This window comes from Festucalex cinctus, chromosome 4, assembly GCF_051991245.1.
Source record: "Festucalex cinctus isolate MCC-2025b chromosome 4, RoL_Fcin_1.0, whole genome shotgun sequence".
Classification (NCBI taxonomy): domain Eukaryota; kingdom Metazoa; phylum Chordata; class Actinopteri; order Syngnathiformes; family Syngnathidae; genus Festucalex; species Festucalex cinctus.
Genome location: NC_135414.1, coordinates 13,453,952 through 13,477,430, shown reverse-complemented (window position 1 = coordinate 13,477,430; position 23,479 = coordinate 13,453,952). Strand labels below are relative to the sequence as shown.

Genomic DNA, 23,479 nt, shown 5'->3' with positions numbered 1-23,479 from the left:
TCAACAGTTGGAAGAATGACCTCAAGCTATACAAAAAAAAAAAAAATCCTTGTATTTCATGACAAACAATAATGCCCCAGAGACTATTTTATTTGATGGACCTTTTTGCTCTTATGGAAGAAGTTCCTCAGGATTTATTTTTGTTTTGTATTTTCTCTGTTTTATCCCCCACCCCCTTTATTTTTTTATTTTTTTATTTTTTTTATTTCTTGATGCTCTTTCGACTCCCTTTCCCCAGCCACTTCAACCAGCTCCGCCGGTGGGATCCCAAGGAGTTCCCAGGCCAGCCGAGAGACATAGTCTCTCCAGCGTGTCCTGGGTCGACCCCGGGGCCTCCTGCCGGTGGGACATGCCCGGAACACCTCCCCAGGGAGGCGTCCAGGAGGCATCCGAACCAGATGTCCGAGCCACCTCAGCTGGCTCCTCTCAACGCGGAGGAGCAGCAGCTCGACTCTGAGTCCCTCCCGGATGACCGAGCTTCTCACCCTATCTCTAAGGGAGAGCCCGGACACGCTGCGGAGGAAACTCAAGCTCGTTGAAGTGGCTGGGGAGAGGGAGGTCTGGGTTTACCTCCTAAAGCTGCTGCCCCCGCGACCCGACCTCGGATAAGCGGTAGAAGATGGATGGACGGATGGATGCTGTTTCGACTGTGCAATGAATATTGCCTTGGCTGCTCGCCTGGAGGAGTATGTCTGTTGGTGGCCTCTGGGAACCGACTTACCAATTCCAAAGACTGGGACTAGCCACAACTTACACACAGACTATCCCGGCTGACTCTGGGTGAGAGGTTGTGTACACCCAGCCAATCACATGGCATGTATAAACAGACAACTATTCGCCCTTGTTGTCATAGTCACAACAATGTAGACCAGGCTTTACTTCTTTTCCAAGATTGCCCTGCTTCTTCTCCTGCTTTAAATAACTTTGTCGCTGATCAGCCTGGTGTGTTCTTTCGTCTAATGCTGACGAAATATTAAGATTGTGGTTCACAAACACGCTCCATCTAACCTGGCTGAGGTGGAGCTGTTTTGCATGGAGGACTGGGAAAACATTGCAGCCTCCCGAAACTGCTAGAGACATACTCCAAAAGACTTGAAGCAGTAATTGTAGCAAAGGGGGGTTCAACAAAGTATTAATTCAATATATGTTTACATTTTCAAATGATCACGTCTACAACATTCATAGGAAATCACAATGTCCTAATGATCTTTGCTCATGTAGTCCTTGAGGGCTGGCTGGCAGCTTGTTGGTCAACCCCGAGGAAACCTTTGTTCATACTATATGCATGGGTTACTTGTACGTTGAGAACCAGGCAAAGTTTAAATGTTTTTGCATTCAAGCAACATCTCATCATCATTCATTTTTTTGTAGGCTCTGCTCTTCAGTTCTGGGTGACACTTTTGCACTGTTTTTAATCAATCAATTTCAATTTTCACGGCCGTTCTAAATGTATACAGTATATTCAAGTGCAGTGAGTTTAAGTAGATTTAAAAAAAACAACCAAAAAAACATTGGATTTAAACTAATACATTATTGCAGCATGTCCCTGCACTGTAGTGGTCCTTGTTATTTGAGTAAACGTTACCAAGAAATAATTATTATTATGCTTTAGTTTGAGGCCAATTTAGTGCAGAACATTTCTGCTGCTCTTTAATGAGAAAATATCATTTAAAATACCAATGTAAATACATTGAAATTTGAAATAGCATTTAGTCAAGGCAAAGGGCATCTTTGCACCAGGATTTGATGTCGCGATATGACTCAGTGTTTTGTGACGTCTCTGAGTTCTCAACCAATGACAGCGCCCGTATGCAAATTGCAGAATCTTCTCGGAAGCGGAATCGAGCTGTCAGTGTGGTGGCTACAGCAGTACAGTACCTGCAGGCTGGTGTGCTTCGCCTAGTCTCCACTTCAAAGTCGAGAGCGTAACAGCAGACAGATATGTCTTAGCACAAACCCAACCAACTAATGAACTCTCGCGGGTATAAATAAGATCTGTACGTTTGGAGGCACTCGGCGATAGATTCTTTCCCTCGACTGTGGTAAGTGAACGCTATGCTAAAGATGCTGCTGCGACTGCTGGTTTAGTCCTCATTTGCTTTACGTATATAAGTATTTAACGTACGAACCTGAGGATAGCGTAAACGCGGCCACCCTAAACTAAATTAAATCACAGGCATACTCTGTCAAACATAAACTGGATCGATCCATGTGGTCCGAACCTTAAAAAAAAAAAAAAAAAAAAAAAAAAAAAAAAAAAGATTGCTCCTCATTTTGTAGCATAGTGGAGCCAACGAAATACAAATGACGGATTGTTATTATTTTGTACGACCACCAGACATTAGCTTAGATTTTTTTTTTCCTGCAAGTTGTTTTTTTCCTTTTCGCGTTTTCCATCATGCAGTAAAGTCAGAACTGCCCTTGTGGCATTTGAGCGTCTGTGTGCCAGCAAGTCGTGACAAAGAACGCTAGCAGAGGCAACATAAGCAGACACCTTTGTCAAAGCAACCTTCATTAATCACCAACTGTCGTCCAAAAATAAATTAATTTTCTTGTGATAGTTCAAACACACCGCTTTCAGGATCTGTGTTTACCTGTTTCGATAGCCTACGGAAATCGGACGAGCTTATGAAAAACGTGGGTGGAGACGTTAACTTGTGTTTACATGTTCTTCGCCTGAGAAAACAACCGTCTAGCTGTCATAATTGCGAGTCATAATGTGTCTCTGATGTCACTCAAGGTGATAAATTATATTATCTATTTATTGATTATATTGACTGTTGCACAATTCAAATGATGCAATGCTATATTGTTAGCGTGTTATGTCTTTATCTTTTTCTTTTTTTTTTTTGTTTAGGTCTGACCACATCACTGTGACTTCACCCATAACCTTTTTCCAGTTTGGAAATAATTGTTTGTTGCAGCCACCACATAAACAAGTAAGTAAGTAATATATATATATATATATATATATATATATATATATATATATATATATATATATATATATATATATATATATATATTTTTTTTTTTTTTTTTTTTTTAAATGCATGTACACAAAGGACAGATCAAAAGTGTATTTAGTATTTTATGTGACTTTCCATTGCACAACACTGTTTGTTGCAGTGAAATGTACCTAAGAACCATTCCGCCGAATGCACACAACAAAGTTATCTATTGTGTAAAAATATATATAAGTTAAGGCAGCAAACAATTTGGAAAAAAAATTGTGCAAACAGATTGGTCTGTAATTACCGTCATTGCTAAAAGCCTGCGTCGCCCCTCCCATTTACTGTTAATGTTGTGAAGAGACATGAAAACAAGTAATGGCACAATCCTTTTGCACAATTCTTTGACCTTATGCACTGTACTTCCCCATAATTATGATAATCACAAATTGCGTGGCTCATATATATATATATATATATATATATATATATATATATATATATATATATATATATATATATATATATATATATATATATATAACTTTGACTATGTTTAACTATAAACATTTTTTTTAAAATATTATTCTAGCGCAATCATGACCACGCACGATTCAGATGTGCACACCATCGCTCCGGAGCTGCCAGCGATGTTTGATGGCGTGAAGTTGGCGGCGGTGGCGACGGTCCTCTACGTCATTGTACGCTGCCTAAACCTCAAGAGTGCCACCGCGCCCCCTGACCTCACCTATCAAGACACGCCCCTCAACCACTTCCTGCTAAAGTCCTGTTCTCAGCTGACCAAAGAGTGAGTTTGCTATCATTGATGGTGTTGCTATGGAAATTGAGATGCTGGTCTGCAGTGTAGTGTAGCAGTTTGTCTGGTGATGATCCCATCTGTCGTCAGTGGTCCTTTGTGTGCCGCACATCTTTGCCAGGCTTTGTCGTTACAAATGCAGAGAAAAGGAAAATAACATTTAAATATTATAATTATAAAGAGTAAGAGTCTTTGTTGACAAAACTCTTGTCTGCTTTGTGGCCTTTATTTGTGAAGAAGAAAAAAAAACGACTTGAACTTTGGGGAGTCAACATCCTTTTCTATTGTTCCAGAGGTTTCCTCTAAGGTCTAAGATCTAAGGTTTCCTTAGATCTCAGGACTCTTGAAGTGAACTACAAGGGTCTGCTTATGTAACCAGTTCATATGGAGCACTTCGCCTTTCACCCTACTGACTGTTCATCAGAGTTAATTTAATGTGGGAGTAGATGGCTGTCATTCAACTTAACCTCAACTGTGTTATGATTGTATTATCAGAAGTAAAACGTGTTACCCACAATGGCACCCTGTCATTTTGTGCAGGAGATCAATTACACAGCTTTGAAATGCTGGGAAGTCAGCAGGGTCAACAGCTGTTTTTCAACGTGCAGGCAATTTGAACTATTGAACGATCAACATAGAATATCAAGTGCGCCTGTTTATCTATTTGTAATATGAAGCTTTTTGTTATGAGAGTTACAAATGACAAATACACTTTGCAAAAATGAGATGATCCGCCTCTTCTATTGGATTAAAGCAGAAGCGTGCTGTTAAGCTCCACTCATGCTTCCAACAAATGACAGAGGTGATCACATTACCAAATTGAAGTTGCTGCCCGTGCTGTTATGTAACCGTGTATTTTCAAGGTGCAGTAAAATGCTGAAGCCGGAGATGAGAAAACACAGGGACAAGGTGAAAGGGCTTGTGTAACATGCGACGTCACTATGAACTGTATACACAGAAACGTGTCCGCTTGTAGCTATGAGGAGCACGTAATCACTGTGTCGCAAGTGTTTAATGGCCTTGTTCTAAGTAAACATGGCAAATATGTCTGTTGGATTGTTTTCCAACTAAATATCATAATATCATATGATTTTTGGTGACAATGACACATGGTGAGGTACTATTATCTGAGTGATATGCAGCATATTTCATAACTAAGACTTGCGTTCATCAAAGTTCATCACTGGAATGTAAGCACGGCCAGTGAGTAATTTGCAACAAGAAGCTGTAACAACAATGTTAAACATTGATTGCGCTCTATAGCCATTGTGTGATTTTTTATTTTATTTTTTTCATGATCTTGTATGCAAATGATGACTGAACTTTTCCTAAACCACCAATGCAAATCAGTTATGTACTGTTATCCAATCTCAGCCACATGCCCTTATTTAGAACAGTAAAAAACTCATTTCCGTCTTGAGAGGAAGTTGATGGTGAAATGTTTGCCACACAGGTACATTCCTCCATTACTGTGGGGCAAGAGCGGTCACCTCCAGACGGCCTTATATGGGAAACTCGGTCGGGTGAGCGCACCGCATCCCAGTGGGGTCAGGAAGTACTTGCCCATGCCGGATGGGGCCACTGCGACCTTTGACCTCTTTGAGCCAGTGGGGGACCATCGGACAGGAGGTGATGCAACTGATGAATATGAAAACGTAGCAAAGCTGCATTGTGTAATTTGTCATGAGATATTTTATTACTACCCATCATGGCTGCAGTCGTCCAGTAAACTCAGTTTAAAAAAAAGAAAAGAAAAAAAAAAAAAGCTAATTTTTCAGTACTGGATTAACTTTTTTTTGCTTTATCATCAGGGAAACAATATAATCCTTTGGACCCTCACCTTAACTTGTTTTGATGTAGTATAAAGCGTTAAGATAATCCATAATCTCTTAATGGTGAACTATCTGTGCCTGTTTGACCAGATGACATCACCATGGTGATCTGCCCTGGTATCGGGAACCACAGTGAGAAACATTACATCCGAACCTTTGTGGATTACGCCCAGAAGGACGGCTACCGCTGTGCTGTGCTAAACCACCTCGGAGCGCTACCCAACATCGAGCTCACGTCGCCACGCATGTTTACTTACGGCAAGTCAGGAAATGCTTTTCAAGAACTATAGAAATGCAATCTTGTATTGATCTGAAAATGTATCCGAGTCATGAATGGTTATCTAAAACGAGAATAATGCATCCTTGTATTGATCTGTAAACATATTTTCGCAGGGTGCACTTGGGAGTTTGCCGCCATGGTTGGATACATTAAGCGGACGTATCCTCAGACCCAGTTGATAGTGGTGGGCTTCAGTCTGGGGGGGAACATCGTCTGCAAGTTCCTGGGTGAGAACATGTCCAACCAGGAGCGAGTGCTTTGCTGTGTCAGCGTCTGCCAAGGTTACAGTGCTCTCAGGTGGGCGGACGTCTCATCGCTTAATCGGAATCATTTGTTCCTTTTGTTTATTAAAGAGGAAGGATTCTGGTTAATATTGCGTTAGTGGAATATGAGTTAAACAGCACAGATCAATTAAATTTTTTAGTTTTGGGTGTCAACATTTGTTAATGCTTGACACACTCCTTACTTTCTGACTCACCTGACTCTTTGTCCAGTGGATGACATTACGTGACATTGCATTGTTAGGAATGCTGAGTGGCTGTGTGAGCACTAAGCTGACTTCCTGTCTGTCTGTCTTTCAGGGCCCAGGAAACATTCCTACAGTGGGATCAGTTCAGGCGCTTCTATAATTTTCTCATGGCTGACAACATGAAGAAAATAATCCTCTCGCACAGGTAGCACTTGTGGCAAAGGAAATTAATTTACCACTGAGAGCAGTCCATCAGGCATGGCTAGTTTATTATGTTTTGCTTCTATTTTTTTTCTATCCTTATGTCCTATCAGTTTCATAGGATTTCAAATACACTTCTTTAAGTCTTTTAATGCCACACGTTATGAAAACAATAAATAAATAAAAAATGACCCCACAATGCCAGCCGATTTCGAGCATTTTAACTCATCGTTCAAGGCAAGCAGAATTTTGTGCTTTTACTACATTTACAATGTGGGTAACAAATGAAAGAAAGCATTCAATTTTTCCATTAGAAAAAAAAGAATGTTTCTACCTCATTCCGTTCTTTAGTAATCACCATTTGAAAATAGGTCATTTGAGTGACATTGAACGAAAACTGAAAATGAGAAAACAAGCTTTTTGTGAAAAGATACATTTTCTACACAAAAGTGACTTTGACGCTAATATTTTTTGTTTAGTGACGCTCTGTAAATTCGGTTTAATGTGACGTCATCCTTGAAAACGTTCTATCACATCAAATTTCATCAGATTCGGTCATGTTTCATTGTAGTTCCATACAACGGCACCCCTTTGAAAAGAGACACAATGCTGCCATCTGCTGGCCATAGTTAGTGGGTGTTTTTGATTCCACAACCCAATGACCAGGCAGCGCTGCACTTAGACGTTGCACTGCCCCATTGATTTAAAAAAAAATAAAATAAAAACGTAGATGATGCCATTTAACGTTTATGGTGATCATCGTGATTTTACTAACGTTATTAAACGTTTTTGGCCGTCAAAGAGTTAGTCTTTTTCATCACATTGATAGAGAACATTTTACTATGAATAGATCGCTATAGTAAATAGCAAATAGTTTAAAAAAAAAGGTTTTGTATTCATGTGATCCCTCTCCTTTTTGCATGCTCCAGGCACAGTCTATTTGGGGGTAACTCTGTTAAAATGATAGCTGGAGATCTTGGTCGGCTATACACAGCAACCTCCCTCATGCAGATAGACGACAACATCATGAGGTACGTTAAAGTTGCTGGTTCTGATCTTCAAATAGCATACATTTCAGAAAGAGAAGTAGCATGATGTAATTCTTGCAAGAAAAATTGATGTACGTGTATCGCTGGAGGAATGTTAATTCTATTCCTTATTGTACAAATGAATAGGAAATGTCTTCAAATGAATCAATTGTATTATCCATGTCTTTCAACAGGAAATTCCATGGCTACAGCTCTCTCAAAGAGTATTACGAGAAAGAAAGTTGTGTACATTACATTCACAATGTAAGACGACTCCGTTTCATTCACATTGTTTCTGTGCTGTTCGTCTGACGAACTGTAATTGTTATTTTGTAGGTAAACGTACCGCTGCTGCTCGTAAACGCTGCAGATGATCCTCTGGTTCATGACTCTCTGCTCAAAATCCCCCGCACATTAGCAGGTAAGCAACAATTTGGCATGACAACCACATCGGAGACACGTTTAAATGACGCTTCCACAAATGACTGGATTGATTTCATCAGCGATTATTTAGCACCAAAAACCTCAATCGAACAATAGAGTAAAGACCATTGCATGGAAACAAAATCTCTAAAGTGTGTTTTTGTGGCCAAAGAACTGGTGTAAGCCTTCGGTTTCAAGGCAGTTGACTGTTGCTTCTTGCTAAGCCGACACATCTCAAGGAGCTATCAGGAAGAATGTTATCAAGCTTGACGACTTGACTAAGTAATGATAGAACTGTGACCACTTATGTCAGAGATATATGAGACTGATAACAAATATCTGCCCTGTTAGACGGCCAAATGTCAAAGTCATTGAGGCTGCTCAGCGCAAATAGGCTGGTTTGTAGAAGTGTCCAATTGGCACATTATTTTGTTCACTTCCACACCCTTCACAAATTTGACAGCGGATTGTACCATAGTGGTACTGTGCTGCTGTATGAACAGTAAAATTTTGTCAACTCTTTTCAGTCTGATCCAAAAAGAGCCTTATCGATGCAGCTTGAGATGTCATGTAAACGGGCTTGTAGGAGTCGGAAGCATTTTGGGATCTGAAGCACTACAATTAAAAGTATAAATTACAAAGAACAAGGTAACAAAAAGTCTGCTCACTGTAGTTGGGATAGATCAATTATCACCCGGGCTAATTATTGGCGCAGATATTTGGCATCAAATATCTGTATTGACCTCTTTTAAAAATCTGATTTAAAAAAAAAAAGAAAAAAAATCACTTTAAAACAGTCTTAACCTCAGGGAACTATTTATTTAAATTTTCAGATAGCTTTATAAGAGATGCTGCTGACCTTGGGAACGCTGCACTTTTTGTTTTAAAATTAAATAGATGCGTGAAAGTTTAACATTATTTTGCAATTTGGGAAAAAAAATGTTTACTGTAGAAGACTATTGGGAGCTATGGTATTTTTTAAAGTTTTCTTTTAACTTATCAGACATACTGATGATGACTCTGGAAGCTCTTTGACCTTTTTGTTAGAATTTTAAAACAAAGATGTCTGTATAATATTAAAAAAAAATAATAAAAGAAATAAACACTGCAAATCTGAAAAGTTGTTCAATAAATGTGCTTTAAAGGGGAAATCAACCCCCCAAAAATGTCTTGACAATATGTTCTATACATTAAGCAGCAAAACCAAGCAGTTTTTATCAATATCAGAAGTTGTCGAGTGAAAATGACATCACAGTTGCTCAGGTTTCAAGTAACGACCAATCACAGCTCAGCTTCAGAAAACAAGTGAGCTGTGATTGGTTGTTGCCTGAGCCGTGAGCAACTGTGACGTCATCTTCAGTCGACAGTAAGTGGCAAAATGGCCGCCCCCTGAGATAGATTAAAAAAAATAAAAAATAAAAAATGGCTGGATTTTGCTGCATAACTCATATTCTACAAATGTAATATTCATCAGAATGTCATGTTTGACTAGGGAGGTCACATATATAACGTGGGGGGAAAAAAAGTGGAAACTTTACCCACCCACATAGACAGCTGAGTATATTATCATCAAGATCCATCATCGTAATTTGACTGCCTACACTTTGAATCATGGCTGGATTGACACACCAACTTCAAGCAACACATATCCAGAACCCAACCGTCATGCTCATATGCCTAAATTGCACAAAATAAGTGCAGGAGTGATAACCGTTGTGCCATTTGACCCAAATTGTGTCACTTTGACCATGCGGTGTAATCCAGCTCTGACACTTGGCTTCCCTCCCTCTTAACACTGCCCTATATACAAACTCTGAGGCTATTTGGGAAAGATCTCTCATGTGTGAGCATGCATGTGTCTTTTGAGAAACACCGTTACCAGCTGTTGTTTTTCCAAATATAATGAGTGACACAGACATGCTAGGAAAAGGCATGACAGACATCCACTGTACACGCTGCTATTGCTCCAAACTTTAGCACAGACTACACCATACTACCGTTATAACCATTTAGCCTGTGCCTGGTGAAACGGCATGGTCCGTTGTGGACAAGCATCCAAGGCAGCTTCCATGCATGGCGTATGCAGTTGAAAGCCCCGTGGGATCTTAATCACTCCTGAACTGAATCAGTGTCTCCCACTAACCCAGATAAGAGGGACAAAATGAAGAGATCCAGGCCAATCCTTTAACGGGCACAGCTGCAGCACCCTGTGCAAGTTCACGTGGCCATCGGATAAAGATGAATGATTTATTGGCGTCCTAGTTTTGTGTGTTATCTTTTTTTTTTTTTATGAAGTCAATGTCCAGTTTAATCCACAATCACCTGGTATTGGATTTACACAACGCATTCGAATAACATTGAGCTACCCAATAGTTCACTGACAGGTCATTATGTAACGGTCACTGCTGTCACAATTCCATTTTACACTATTAGATTATGATTCTCACGTTTACCGTTTTTTGATCGGTCGATCTACGTTCCAACCCTCAACTATGGTGACGAGCTGTGGGTCATGACCGAAAGAATATGTTCCTTTAAGTTTCTGTTCTGTTCTGCTTTCCTTGTCATTTTCTTGTTAAGCATTGTCCTACACACCTGTGTTTGCCTGACTTCCTCGTGTGTCAACCTATCAAAACCCTCTGCCACTAGCTGTGTCGCATTGTGTCAATTAGTGTGTGTGTGTATTTAGTCTCTTGTCTCCCGTCTGTCTGTGTCGATTAATTGTGTTTCCCTCAGGTCATGTTGTCCGTTTTTGCACTGAAGTTCCCCCCACGTTTTGCCTTGCTTGTTTTTTTGTTTTGTTTTTTGGATGTTATTGTTTTTCTCAGCTAGATCCTTGTTTCTTGTGTCTTTGTGTTTTGTTTAATTAAATCCCTTTTTGTGGACCTCTGCCTCTTCGCCCTGTTTCCCTGCACCTGGGTCCTCAAACCCCATATTGTGACATATTTTGTGATAAAGTGAACTACACTTCCCAAATGACCTTTTGACCTTCCTTCTTTTGTTTGGACATATAGCAAATACCAAAATAAATACATCTAAAATGAACTCCAAAAGCTCATGTATGATATTGACAAAGACGAAAACAAAGGACATTTTTGCTATATTTATTTTTCATGTACATATTACTACATATTAGTTTTCTTCAATGTCTTCTTCTTTTTTTAAGCATTTTCGTTTTTATTTTATGTTGTTACAGAAAATCTTTTTTCAATTTTAGTTTAAAGTTTTTGTGAAAGTTGCTCTATGTACAAATTTACCCCAAAATATTTTTACAATAGTATTTTTATTTGACTATTTATGACTGAAACATCTTCTGATTAGTAGATTAACACCAGCTGTTCACAATGTTTACTCCTGCAAGCCTCTGGCCAGTAGTTTTCAGACTGGATTCGGGTTTGAATTTCCCGGACCCTGTCTGCAAACGTGACATCATGTGCGCATTGCGTATGTGAAGGAGGGGTTGTGTAGTTTCATTTTTTTGGCCACATGTGGCAGTAGCAATTACAAATTCAATTCTGCGTTCAGCAGCTTTAAGTAATAATAACCTTGGTTCCTACTGACGTTTAAATTTGAAACTGTCACACATCAAGGAGCTAATTTCCTGTAATCTGGCTAATTTGACATCCAGGACAAATGTCACGGCGAAAGCACGAGCATTTGACTGACAAGTCTGAGACTAATTTGTGCCTCGTGAGCTAAATTGTTGCTATGTCAATGAGTATGTTGGGGTTTTTTTTTCTCTTTTTTTATTGTACTGTAATGGCAGTCTGTGGTTGTCTGACAATGTGATATCAAGCCACTGAGTCATGCTTTTATCTGTCAGTATCAACTCTCGCTTCTCGTGTTCAGAGTCCGGAGGTGTAACATCTCCCTGCTTTGTCACTCCTTAGAGAAGAAGCCCAACGTCATCTTCGCCTTGACGCTCCACGGCGGCCACCTGGGCTTCTTCAAGGGCGCCGTGCTCTTCCCCAAACCCCTCACCTGGATGGACAAAGTGATTGTGGGCTACGCCAACGCCATTTGCCAGTGGCAGAAGCAGAAAGCGCCGTGCCAAAGCGACCACCCGAGTGAGAGTTCCTGCACAAAAGAAAAAGCCTAAAAGTTTCCGTTCTCTGTTTTTTTCTCACTTCCTGACCGTAAACCACACGAGACTCCGCTGTCCCAGCACTGAGGAGACATGTGGGACTCCCTCCCTCTCGTCCTTCTGCCTTCTTCTTTGGTGCTGCGCCCGGCCCACACTAGTGCTCAACCTTTGATAGTGAAGGATTTGACCAAATATGAGATATGGACCACCAAAATGAGGCCATCCGAGTAGTTTAGTGCTGCGCTTGGTGCCCATCACTGCTTATCCCCACCATTAGGGCCTTGTGCTGTCTGCCGCAATGCAGCGTCCTTTTACTATCCTTGTCACTCATAAATATAGCGACTGCGTGTGTGAGGTAAAGACTCAGGACCGAGTGTAACATCATGATTGGCAGGCCCGATCCAAGTTCTAAGTTGTAGTTGGTAGAAAATGTAACAGTTCAGAAGAAAAATTGTATCTTGGTAGGATTTCTGTGTTTGCGCCAGATCAACCACCTGAGCACTTACTGTACGCATGACACTTGAAGACGAAGAAAGCATATTTGTTAAATGGTATCCATGCACAACCACATTCCCACGCTCACATTCTACTGCTCAGATTCTGTGGACTTTATAGCTCCACCTATCCTGCCATGTTTTTTTTTGTCTCTTTCTGCTAATGAGAGTGCAACATTGGGTGTATGATAATTCCAATGTGCCCCATGTTGTCTCTTTTTGGTGTCATCGCGACCTATTACTCTTGCGTTGACCTTTGACCAGCTGCTGCATCAGCCCGAAGGTCAAGACGCTAACCTACTGCCAGAGCTCAGAGGCCAGAGCCAAGCCTAAACCCTGGTTCACCATACAACTAGTAAGCACACTTACTAGCGTGGTTAAAATGATCGCACCTGTGAGGTATGACTAGTTGAAGGGCCAAGTTACTAAATGAGAAACCAAATGTTTATTTTTGTGGACAGTTTGAATAATGCTGGTGATTGTAATCATGTTATGTCATTAGCCAGTGAACAGTGCACGTATGAGTGACATTTTATAGGGAAGATTTTTATTTTTTTTTTCTCTCGTGACTGTCAAAAACATGTTTATTAGTTTGTGGCGGGCTGATAAGTGTCCAGCTTCAACAAAAATTACTAGTCGCTCTTTACCTCAGATTCCGTTTGTCAGTCACACAAATATGGTACCATGTTTGCTTCACTCCCACAATCCCCTTTTTCTTCTTTCCTGTGACCATCGTTCAATATGGCACAAAGCGGGGGTATTATTATTTGTTGGATTTGGTGGGAGATTTAAAAAAAAAAAAAAAAAAAAAAACATTTAATAAAACTATGGCCAATAACAGATGTATTACTTATTGCCAGCTTATCCTTGAAAGAAAAATCACTGCTACCACCTGTCAGAGACACCATCATCTCAGCCGGCTTGACACCATTGGTTGTTTTGTTTCCAGTTCAGCCTTCATGAATGAGAATTATTTGTAGTTGTTTTTGCTTCGTCCAGCTTTACAAATGTTGATTTATTTTTTGTGTGTGAATAATTTTTGTTTTTCAAATACCTGGATGTCTATGTTGGTGAGACATATGTACTTTGCTATATATCACCTCTGACAGCAACCAAAATGATCGACGTTAACCAAGAGTTTAAGAAATATTTGGAAAATGTATTTATTTTGAAATATTTCAAAGCACAGGGATGGGGAGAACATGAAGAGACTAAAGGCAATAAGAGATTATGAAAATCAGTGTAATGTAAATATGACACCATGGTGGGGGACCTGAAACGTTATATATGTACTTTGTTGTGAAAGCAAATGTATTTATGTGTGCCCAGTTCATCGAAAATCCATTTTTCTATCCTTAGCAGTTTTGGGCTCATGCTTTTTGAGGGGGGAAAAAAATGAATAATTCAATGCTAGAATCCAGAAACACTGGAGTCAACATTTTTCGGCAAGTGGTTGAGAGGTCACAATAACAATGTTATGCCACATCTTTAATTTTGTGTTTTGTTCTTTATGCTGAAATGCCATAAAGGGATAAGAAAGGAAGTGCACATAATATCTTTTCATTTTGGACACTGGGTATTTTTTTATTTCCTTGTTTTCTTTATCAAGAGTCATTATAGAATGATTTATGGTTATATTTCAAAATAAATTTTGTCTGAAGAAAACACACTTCGTTGTTTTATTTAAAAATAATAAAAAAAACTCAGAAGGTGTGCATCTAATATCATTATGTTTGCAATTTCCTGACCAAATATATTCCAGCCAGAAAAACAGAATTTTTTTTAAGCCGTAATTAGCTCACAATGGCGTCAAATCTAAATCAAACGTGGACTCAAAATTCTTGCTCTATTATGTGTTTATTTTTGCATCCGGATTCTAGCATTAATTTGATGCGGCACATGTTCATTTTGAAGATTTTGACACGTTCACTTCAAATGTACAATCAGGCACAAAAAATGAATGAATATATTTTAAATCCACTGCAGTGACAAAGAGGGAATTTGTAGTGCTACAGGCAATTCATTGTTACAGTTTAATAATCTGAATATTAACAAGGCCACAGGGACAATACACGCCGTTTAAAACCATGCAGGTTTACTTCATCATTCTATATTCCTTCTCATGTCACTCTTGATGCATTATAAACACTTCATTTTCTGCTAACATTCATCTAGCAGGCAAAAATTCAAAAAATTCTAAAAGGCTAACACCAGCACCTCCGTTTGAACGGTCAATAGAAATACCAGCTGCACATCCCAAACAACTCTTTTCTGCAATATCGAAACATCCATTTCGATTATCACCATCTCCTCTTAAATCTAAATACTTTTCTGCTCAGCACTGACATACAAATTTAAAAATAATCATAAGTTTGCATTGTAGCTTCAAATCAGATGATGTGATCTTCATCTGGGATGAAGGACATCCTGGTTCAGAGAGCCGTGTCCTCGGAGCCGAAGAGCCTGGTGGCGATGGCCTGGTAGTCCGCCACGCGAGCTTTCCCATCAAAATCGGCAGGCAGGATATCGGCGTCAAATTCTTTCAAGTAGTCGTCCAGCTCGTCCCCGTGAACAAACACCTGAGGTGAAATGTATTCATGCTAATCAGACTGGGACTGATGTGGAAAGACCCCGCCCCTTTCTTCATACCCTCTCCAGCAGCTTGCTCTTCATGAAAGGCTTGACCACGTTGTACGTCGTGGTGAAGTACCACGGCTGGTGGGTGACGTGGACCGCCTTGAAACGCGCCGGGAAGGAATCCTGCGCAGCCAACAAAACCACCATATTAAAATGCTCCAAATGTGTTGAGTTATTTGTGTCATGTGACCAACCTGCAGCATGTCCACCATCTTCTTGAGCTCAGCCGGCTTAATCCCTGAGGCGTGCTGCATGGTGAAGCCCTTGAAATTCTCGATCAGGACAAAGCCGTTGATCTGGGTCTCTTCATTCTCAAGCAACTTCTCCAGGATCACACAGTACGCTCGCAGAATCTAACACACACAGTGGAGCTGTAACATTAAGATCATTACTAGACAAATTCAGTCACCTCCAAGAGTATTGGAACGGCAAGGTAATATTCCTTTGTTTTCGTTTTTTTGTATCTTTAACTCATTCATTCCCACCAATTTCAGGAAAGCAACCCCATTCTCTTTTTACTGGATTTTGACTGATTTTGCAAGGCCCACAGAATATTGTTCTCTATTGCTATAAAAACATGCAACTTACCAAAAGAAAGATTAGAATCCTGATGAAAGAACATCAGGGAAAAAAAGCACATTTGTATCCATTTCAATTTTGCAGCAATTAGCATTAGAATATAGCTAAGTTTCACTGATATTCACATCCCTGGTGAAAACACTATCAAAAAGAGCTTGTTGCAATTTTGCCCTGGCTGATCTCTTATACTCTGCTGCCACCTGCTAGCCATTTTTTTGTCATAACTACCACTGCTTTAAGCCACCTCTTCATGTCAAAAGCAGCATCAAAGCCTTCTGTATACTCTTGCATTAAAAAAAAAACACAAAAAAAAAAACATGAAAAACATATAAATACGTTTTGGGAGTAAAGGACAATGTATTAAAAAACATATTTACACGTTTCTGGGTTTGAATGAGTTAAAGGGGAAGTCACAACCCCCCACCCAATAAATAAATAAATAAAATTCTTGACAACAATATGTTCTTTGCAGCCCCACTCGTCTAAATACAGTATTCCGGTTAATTTTTATCAATATCACACAGTAAATTCTGTGGTGTAAATTTGACTCTATTGAGAGGGACCAAATAGACTCAGATTTACACTAGGAAGAGAGTAAAATAAAGACAAAAAAAAGTCACTCAATGGTTGAGAGATGAACTCGCGGCCTTCGATTTGGGAGACTGCCACACTACCACCTGAGTTATGCCCCTCCTACTGTTTGCTTTTCTCCAAGAGACCAAAGACATCGTTTTTGGTCTATTGGAGTTAGGAAGATTCCATGGAATCATGGAATCAGCTGCAGCTGACACAGCTGGCTCAGGGTGTAGATCGGATGTCTTCCAAGCTGAGGATTGTGACTTCGTTCCTTCACTCTTGAGTCACTTTTATTTTATTTTATTTTTTCCAATTCTGTATTGTACTCTTCCAAGTGTAAATGTTACTATAAAACTGAGTCTATTTGGTCCCACTCTAAATAGAGTCAAATTTACTATACAGAATTTACTGTACAGAAGGCGGCCATTTTGCTACTTGCTGTTGAGTGAAAATGACATCATAGTTGCTCAGGTCTGAGGTGACAACCAATCACAGCTCCGCTTCAGGAAACAGGTGAGCTGTGATTGAGCCTTGAGCAACTGACGTCATCTTCAGTTGACAGCAAGTGGCAAAATGGCCGCCTCCGGAGATGGATAAAAAAGGCTGGATTTTGCTTCATAACTCATATTCCATAAATGTAATATTAATCAGAATGTCATGTTTCGCATATTACATATATTGTCAAGAAATGTTTAAGGTTGACTTCCGCTTTAAGACATTTGAGTTTCACATAAAAGAAATAATATCAGACAACAGTTCAGAATTTCAGTTTTTATGTGTTAACAACTCAACACTTTTTGAGCGAAAGTATTGGTGGAAGCGGAAGATCTTAGACTAGCCAACTAATTTTAGCCTAATAGAGCATGCATTTTACCTCGTGAAAAGGAGACTGAAGGGAGAACTCCCCAGAAACAAGAACTGAAAGAGGCTGCAGTAAAGGCCTGGAAAGCAACAGTCTGGTGAAGTCAATGGCTCACAGGCTTGATGCAGTTATTGCAAGTAAGGGTTATGTCACCAAATATTCAATGTTATTCATTTTAAGTTAAATTGTAACACCTGTTCTAATATTTTTGCTTACTTGAAAAGTGGGTGGGTCCAAACAAAAGGTGTGCCGTAATGAGCCGTTGGACATCTAGGTGCAAATACCATGATATAAAAGCTGAAATTCTGAACTTTTGTCTCAAAATCACCTCTTGATCTGGAAGCCAAATGTCTTCAGTATACAACCAAAACAAAGAAATTGACATTTCCGATACTTTTGGAGAGGACTTTACTTAATCCTGGGCTGTGACATGTGGATGGATTCAGTACTTGTTTCTGATACTTCAAGCAAGGCATATCCAAAAATGTTTTGCCGACCTCATCAAAGGTGATCTCCTCCAGGTCCCAGTTCTCAATATTGAAGAGCAGGACAACATGACCGTACTTGTCCCTGCTGGGCAGAACCACGGGGTAGCCCGCCTCAATGGTGCTGCGCACCGCCTCGGGCGTCAGGTTCTCAAACAGCTCGGGGTACTCCTTCCTGAAACGCACGTAACCTGCAAAAAGCCGCCACATTGCATCATTGCGGGTCACAAATGGCCTTTAAGTGTGCATGACTGCATGTGTTCCTGTTTCACTCACGACCCTCAATTTACCCCTCTGAAAAAGTTCACATTTCATTTGCACACAAACACTTTTCCTCATCATAAATGTGAGACAAATAGATACTTTTATGTTGATGTGGATGTCTGCATGCTTTGGGGTATTGTCATGCTCAAAGGGGAAGTTCCTCCTTTTTGAAAGACAAGATTTTGACAAAACTTTGCAGAACTTGTTTATCTTTTTCAGAAAAGTCAAGTCAGTTCTAATTATGTTGCGGCAATTCTCAACATGGATCTCACTCATATGGAGCTGGTCTAGAACGAGGTTAATAATATACAGTAGTTAATGAAAACTCACGAAATAACTAAAAGTAAAACTGAAAGAAACATTTTCAATAATGCAATTAAATAAAAACAAGAGTGCTTTGTATATAAAAAAAAAATGTTGACTAACTGAAATTATATTTTACGCTTAAGCCAACTAAAACTAGTGAACATTTCCTTCATTTTGGTCTTTATTAAGTCATAGTCTACATTAAAGGGAAAAATGGTGATGCATACGGTTATACGGAGTTTTTCCTGGCTCAAAATGAGGCAGAGGTGGTATCATCCTATGATGGGTGACAACCGAAACCAGGTATCAGTGCCAATACCAGTCTTATTTTAAGGTATCGGTACTCGCAGCAGTGACCGATACTCGATTATTGGCTGCTCTCCTGCAGCCATTTTACGATCAGGGACTAGAAATTTGAAACTATATATTTGCAATTTTAACTAAAATCATTAAAAATCAATCCACTAGTACATATTAAATTGTAAATATAGTTCAGCCTTGTTGTAAAACACTATTATGTTTATCGTGTATAGCCTACTGTGTTTTTGTGACTTTTGCGATGGCTGGAGCGCGCCACCTCTGCCTCACAACCAGGAAATGGACGTGTGCAACGGTTGCTCCATAATCTTTTTCTTTTTAGGTACATTAAAGTTAAAAAAAGAAAGAAAGAAAGAAAGAAAGAAAGAAAGAAAGAAAGAAAGAAAGAAAGAAAGAAAGAAAGAAAGAAAGAAAGAAAGAAAGAAAAAGAAAGAAAGAAAAGAAAGCTGTTTCTTTTTCGGTTGTTGCTCCAGGTCTTTCCGGTGCACTGCTGTTGATATAGCGCCTCCATAATGGCACAACACTGCAACTGCAGTTAAAATGTATGTTTGTGTGTTTGCTGTGTTGAGCGATATCAGTGGCTCAGGCTGGAGGTGGAGAGCAAATTAGAAGGAGGTGGCCGCCTCTGAATTTTGTACACAGGAAAAACCCGGTTATATCTGCTGTATAGTGTATAGTGTAACCAATCAATAAATTATATAATGTCAACGTGACCAGTCCAAGCAGTGTAACTCATGGTGCTCTAGTGTGAAGTTCCCACCGGTACACTCTGAGTTCACAAGTAAAATAAACTCGCTGTCCCAGTTGGACACAAAGGAGGTCATTGTCAGTGGCTCATCAGAGCCTCCAATTAACAAACACATGGCTCCCTTTCTCTGTTGATGGACAGTATTCACGCTAAAGTGGAGCACAAAAGAGGCCTCCCGCTCAATTAATGAAGCGATCAGTAAATATCTGCGGAATGTGAACCAATGCTAAAATATAACAAGCTGAAGACGGTTACCCTTCATGAGTTCATGCGCCCTGACGACATCAAACTTGCGGGCTCGGAGGAAGCGCAGGAGCAGAGCATCAGGCTTGTCCCCGAAACGCTCCAGCACCAGTTTGGCCAGGTCGTCTCCCTCGGCCGCCCTTTCCTTCATCACGGCCCGGAGATCCTTGAGGGACAACACCCGCCTCTCCTCAGTCTCGTTCAGCTCATCCTTAGCCTGCAAAGTGATAGCGCAATGTTTAGAGACGTCAATGTTAGCCGTCCCCATCCAAAGCCGTGTCACCTTTTGCGCAGTGTGGCCGGGCATTTTGTGACACGGCCCAAACACGGGACCGTGATCCTTCACTGTCAGATGCTCCAGCTTGGATCTCATGGCCTGCTCGTCCTCTGACACCACACGGAAAGAGCCAGTCTACGTGACAGACCCAACAGCAATGAACAGATGAATAGCTTCTAACACTTGCAAGAGTTTCAAATTGACTTTGACTTGAACTACATGACTTGAAAATTATTGCCAGTTTATATTTGAAAATCTGTAGTTGAAAGATATGTTATGCTTGCATCGTTTTGGGAAGAACTTTTTTTTTTTTTTTTTATGTGTGTAATATGCCAGCATGCTAAAATGCGTGCAGAGGTTACATCATTATAAGCAGAGTTAGCTCCCAAAATTATTACATTGAGATTTAAGGAATTTTCTTTTGGCTAAAATCAGGATAAAGATAATGAAAACTTTCAGTTTTAACATATTTGACATTGCACTTTGAAACAAATGACATGTAAAGTACGTTAGCATCCCACTTTGACTCGCCAGTGACAGATGAAACATACATTTCTCACGTTAGGTAGTTTAAATGAGATGATAAAGTAATAGACAATATAAGAAGGTTTTGGGACCATTTAAAAAAATAATGTGAACGTACAGCTAACTAACTCAAGTACTGATGCCGAGTGCAAAGTGGCTATGTGTGGATGACTGTAGTAGAAATAATTGGTAAAGACTCGGTCAACTTCCCTTGTTATCTTTTTAATTTTAGATTCATGGAATTTTGTTTTGCATAATTTGCATTAATTGACAAGATGCTAAAGAAACAGACAATACAAAGAGGTTTTGGGACCATTTAGAAAAATAATGTGAAAGTACAGCTAGCTAACTCAAGTAGGCTAATGATAGCGCAAAGTAGCTCATGTTGGGACTGAGAAACATTCATGACTTGACTTACTTGCTTCAACCAAATAACTTGACTCTACTTGCTTTAAATTTAGTAGAGACTTATACGTAGCTACATTACTTTGCCACAGTACCTTTGCACTTTTGCAATTACTTCATTAATGCATAAATTTCAGCTTCAGACAATGATCTCGATTCATGCATGAGCCAGCAGGGACCACAAGCGATGTTCACCGCTGAATGAAGCTAAGCTGCTTCACGTGATTATATTATTTCACTTACAGTGGCCATGTTTGCTTGAAGTATCTCACGGCAGTGAAACTGTTGAAAAAGATGACAACAAATGCACTTCATGAGAGTTGATTCAGCACCTTTCTATGCACAGTGAAGGCTTTCATATGCTGGTATCACCACAAGTTCACAACATACACTGTTAGAAAGGTAGCTTTTATAGTGTATTACTTACATCATGCTGTACTATACTGTATACTGTACAATACAATGTGTACATTATATACATGTAGATCTTCAGTTCTAACTACTTATGTCCAAGAGACAACACCACAACTGTCTAAAGGACGGGATAACATTTGTTGGTGTTACAGCATGTGTCCGATTCCAGTCAATTCTATGTTCTGTTGAAGTCTCACATTATACTTCAAATAGATCATTATATAATGGAAAATAATTGGCTTTTTATTTCCTCATCATTACGTCTGCACTAAGAGATAATGTTTAATGAGAAATGTCAGTCTTACCTTCAGCAGGTTGAGTGTAGTGAGTGTGAGCGGAGTGTGGAGATTTCAGGAGGAAAGTGGACCACAAAAGGAGGAGGCATCACTCAGTTGGCACCAATCAATTGGCTCGTTTGCATAATGCCAAATCAAGGCGGAGCTTAGATGACAAGTATTGAAAAAATCAAATCACTAGAGACATTTTCTTCCACTGTGTTCTTTCCCGGCCCTTAAAACATAATATATTGTACACTCAATATTTTTTTTTTTTTTTTTTGCTTTTTAATCCTAATTAATCCATTCAGTCAAAGTCATCTTAAAGTGATGCTCCCATTGTGTGGTCCAGCACCTGACACGAAATGAATTCGGTTTGATCTCATATTTGTGTAACTGTGGAAGTGTCATATGATATGAGAGAAATGACCACACTGACTTCATCTTGCACAATCCTCCCTGCACATTCCTTTGGAGGTCACTACTTGTTTTTTGCCCGCCACAAATCAGTCATGGCTGACTATGGCTATTTAAGAATTCATCACAATTATTAATTTCAAAACAAATGGGCACTCAAATTGTAAAAAAAAAAAGATTACAAATTCTTGTGAAAAAACAGTCTTAATTGTATCCATCTTTTCAGCAGAAAATATTCTTATGTGATTAGAAATTGCTATTCCTATTACTGGTATTATTATTATTATTATTATTATTATTATTATTATTATTATTGTTATTATTATTATTATTATTATTATTATTAATATTATTATTATTATTATTATTATTATGTTTTTCTGTCCCTCCCCCAAGTGAAACTTATCATCCAAGCTCCGCCACCATTTTGCATTATTCAAACTAATGAATAATGCACGAGTCAGTCCAAAAATTTCTAAAACACGTGGAAGCATTGTGACATTCTGTCATGTAGTATATACACATTAGTTAGAAGCAAACATGTTCAGTGGCATTACAGACATCTCGCACCGGAGCTCGATGCTCCACTGGCTCCTCCATACACACAGTGAGGCCTCTCTGTTGGCCGACTTACTGTACTCTGTGCTATTGTTCTTCCATAGAACCTCTCATTAGCAGATCCTCATGAATAAGCCCCTTTTCAACTCAAAGGAAAAATGGGTTAACATTTTAGAACATCAGGCAAAAGTGTTGCTGTTGTGTCATTTTTTTCAAGCCACTACAAGGTTTTCATGAGCCTATGAGGCCACATGAGCCACATTCCAATGAATGTGTGATGCTGTGTAAGATGTAAATAATGAAGATTTGATTTGCTAAGCATCCCTTTCAACCTAAATTCATTTCATTTTTGCCCAGAGTACACGACATCCATGATTTCCAAAAACAATTTGAAAAATGGACTCATCAGACCACGCCACACATTTCCACTTTGCGTGAGTCCATCTCAGATGAGAGAGAAGTCGACACAGTTTCTGGGTGTTCTTCTTGTACTTTCTCTTTGCATTTGTAGATGTGGCACAAACTGTTACTGTTAACTGGCAATGGTTCTACAAATTGTTGTTGACCCTAAATTCCTTGCAATAAATTGTATGTTGAGAAAAGACGACGTTCATACGAAGTTGGACTATTTGCTCACATGGTTATTCACAAAGAGGTGAACCTCACTCCATCCTTGCTTGTGAACAACTGAGCCTTTTGTGGATGATCTTTGAGAGTTTGGCCAACTCGGTTTCAGTTATGATTGGTCAACTGCTGGTCACATGACCTATGGATGCCACATTGCTACCCTGCTGCTGCCATTTGAATAATGTTCTTTCATGACAGTGAAACACTTAAGGTGAATTCTCAAAGTGCAAAGATGCTTTGAAGAGTCTCTTACCAATACATATAGATTTTATGATACTCTGAGTATGAGAAAGGTTTGCATTAGACAATATCCTGAGTGTGTTTGCCTTGAGTATGATACATGTAGTACTGCAATATTTGAATGACTGAGGACGTAATTGCTAT

At 39.5% G+C, this 23,479-nt stretch overlaps 2 protein-coding genes across 3 annotated transcripts in view; one reads left to right on the top strand and one right to left on the bottom strand.

Annotated features, from left to right (window-relative positions):
• The first annotated feature begins 1,776 nt into the window (after nt 1–1,776).
• Nucleotides 1,777–14,248, top strand: LOC144017442 (monoacylglycerol lipase ABHD2-like). Its single transcript, XM_077519028.1, has 11 exons — nt 1,777–2,042; nt 2,858–2,939; nt 3,544–3,759; nt 5,222–5,397; nt 5,691–5,858; nt 5,994–6,177; nt 6,462–6,554; nt 7,480–7,581; nt 7,773–7,842; nt 7,915–7,999; nt 11,892–14,248. Exons 3-11 carry the CDS (start codon nt 3,551–3,553, stop codon nt 12,098–12,100), a joined length of 1,296 nt encoding a protein of 431 aa, XP_077375154.1. The 5' UTR covers nt 1,777–2,042; nt 2,858–2,939; nt 3,544–3,550; the 3' UTR covers nt 12,101–14,248.
• LOC144017443 (retinaldehyde-binding protein 1-like) overlaps nt 13,718–23,479 on the bottom strand; it is a 179,125-nt gene continuing 169,363 nt past the window's right edge. Inside the window, exons 1-8 of one of the 2 annotated variants that reach the window (XM_077519030.1) lie at nt 21,524–21,615; nt 21,048–21,086; nt 19,881–20,009; nt 19,610–19,814; nt 17,731–17,909; nt 15,411–15,569; nt 15,229–15,339; nt 13,718–15,158 (exon numbers count right to left, since the gene is read on the bottom strand). In XM_077519030.1, the coding sequence (XP_077375156.1) occupies nt 15,012–15,158; nt 15,229–15,339; nt 15,411–15,569; nt 17,731–17,909; nt 19,610–19,814; nt 19,881–20,009; nt 21,048–21,056 (939 nt within the window). In that variant the 5' untranslated portion in view covers nt 21,057–21,086; nt 21,524–21,615 and the 3' untranslated portion in view covers nt 13,718–15,011. Of the gene's footprint in view, nt 15,159–15,228; nt 15,340–15,410; nt 15,570–17,730; nt 17,910–19,609; nt 19,815–19,880; nt 20,010–21,047; nt 21,087–21,523; nt 21,616–23,479 lie in introns of those variants that run through there. The other variant, XM_077519031.1, reaches the window with a different exon arrangement.

Excerpts from the sequence above, each read along its gene's own strand:
- LOC144017442 (XM_077519028.1), top strand. The coding sequence starts at position 3,551 with ATGACCACGCACGATTCAGATGTGCACACCATCGCTCCGGAGCTGCCA. Across the intron at positions 5,398-5,690 it reads GGGGGACCATCGGACAGGAG|ATGACATCACCATGGTGATC; the intron begins GTGATGCAACTG and ends CTGTTTGACCAG. Across the intron at positions 5,859-5,993 it reads GCCACGCATGTTTACTTACG|GGTGCACTTGGGAGTTTGCC; the intron begins GCAAGTCAGGAA and ends ATATTTTCGCAG.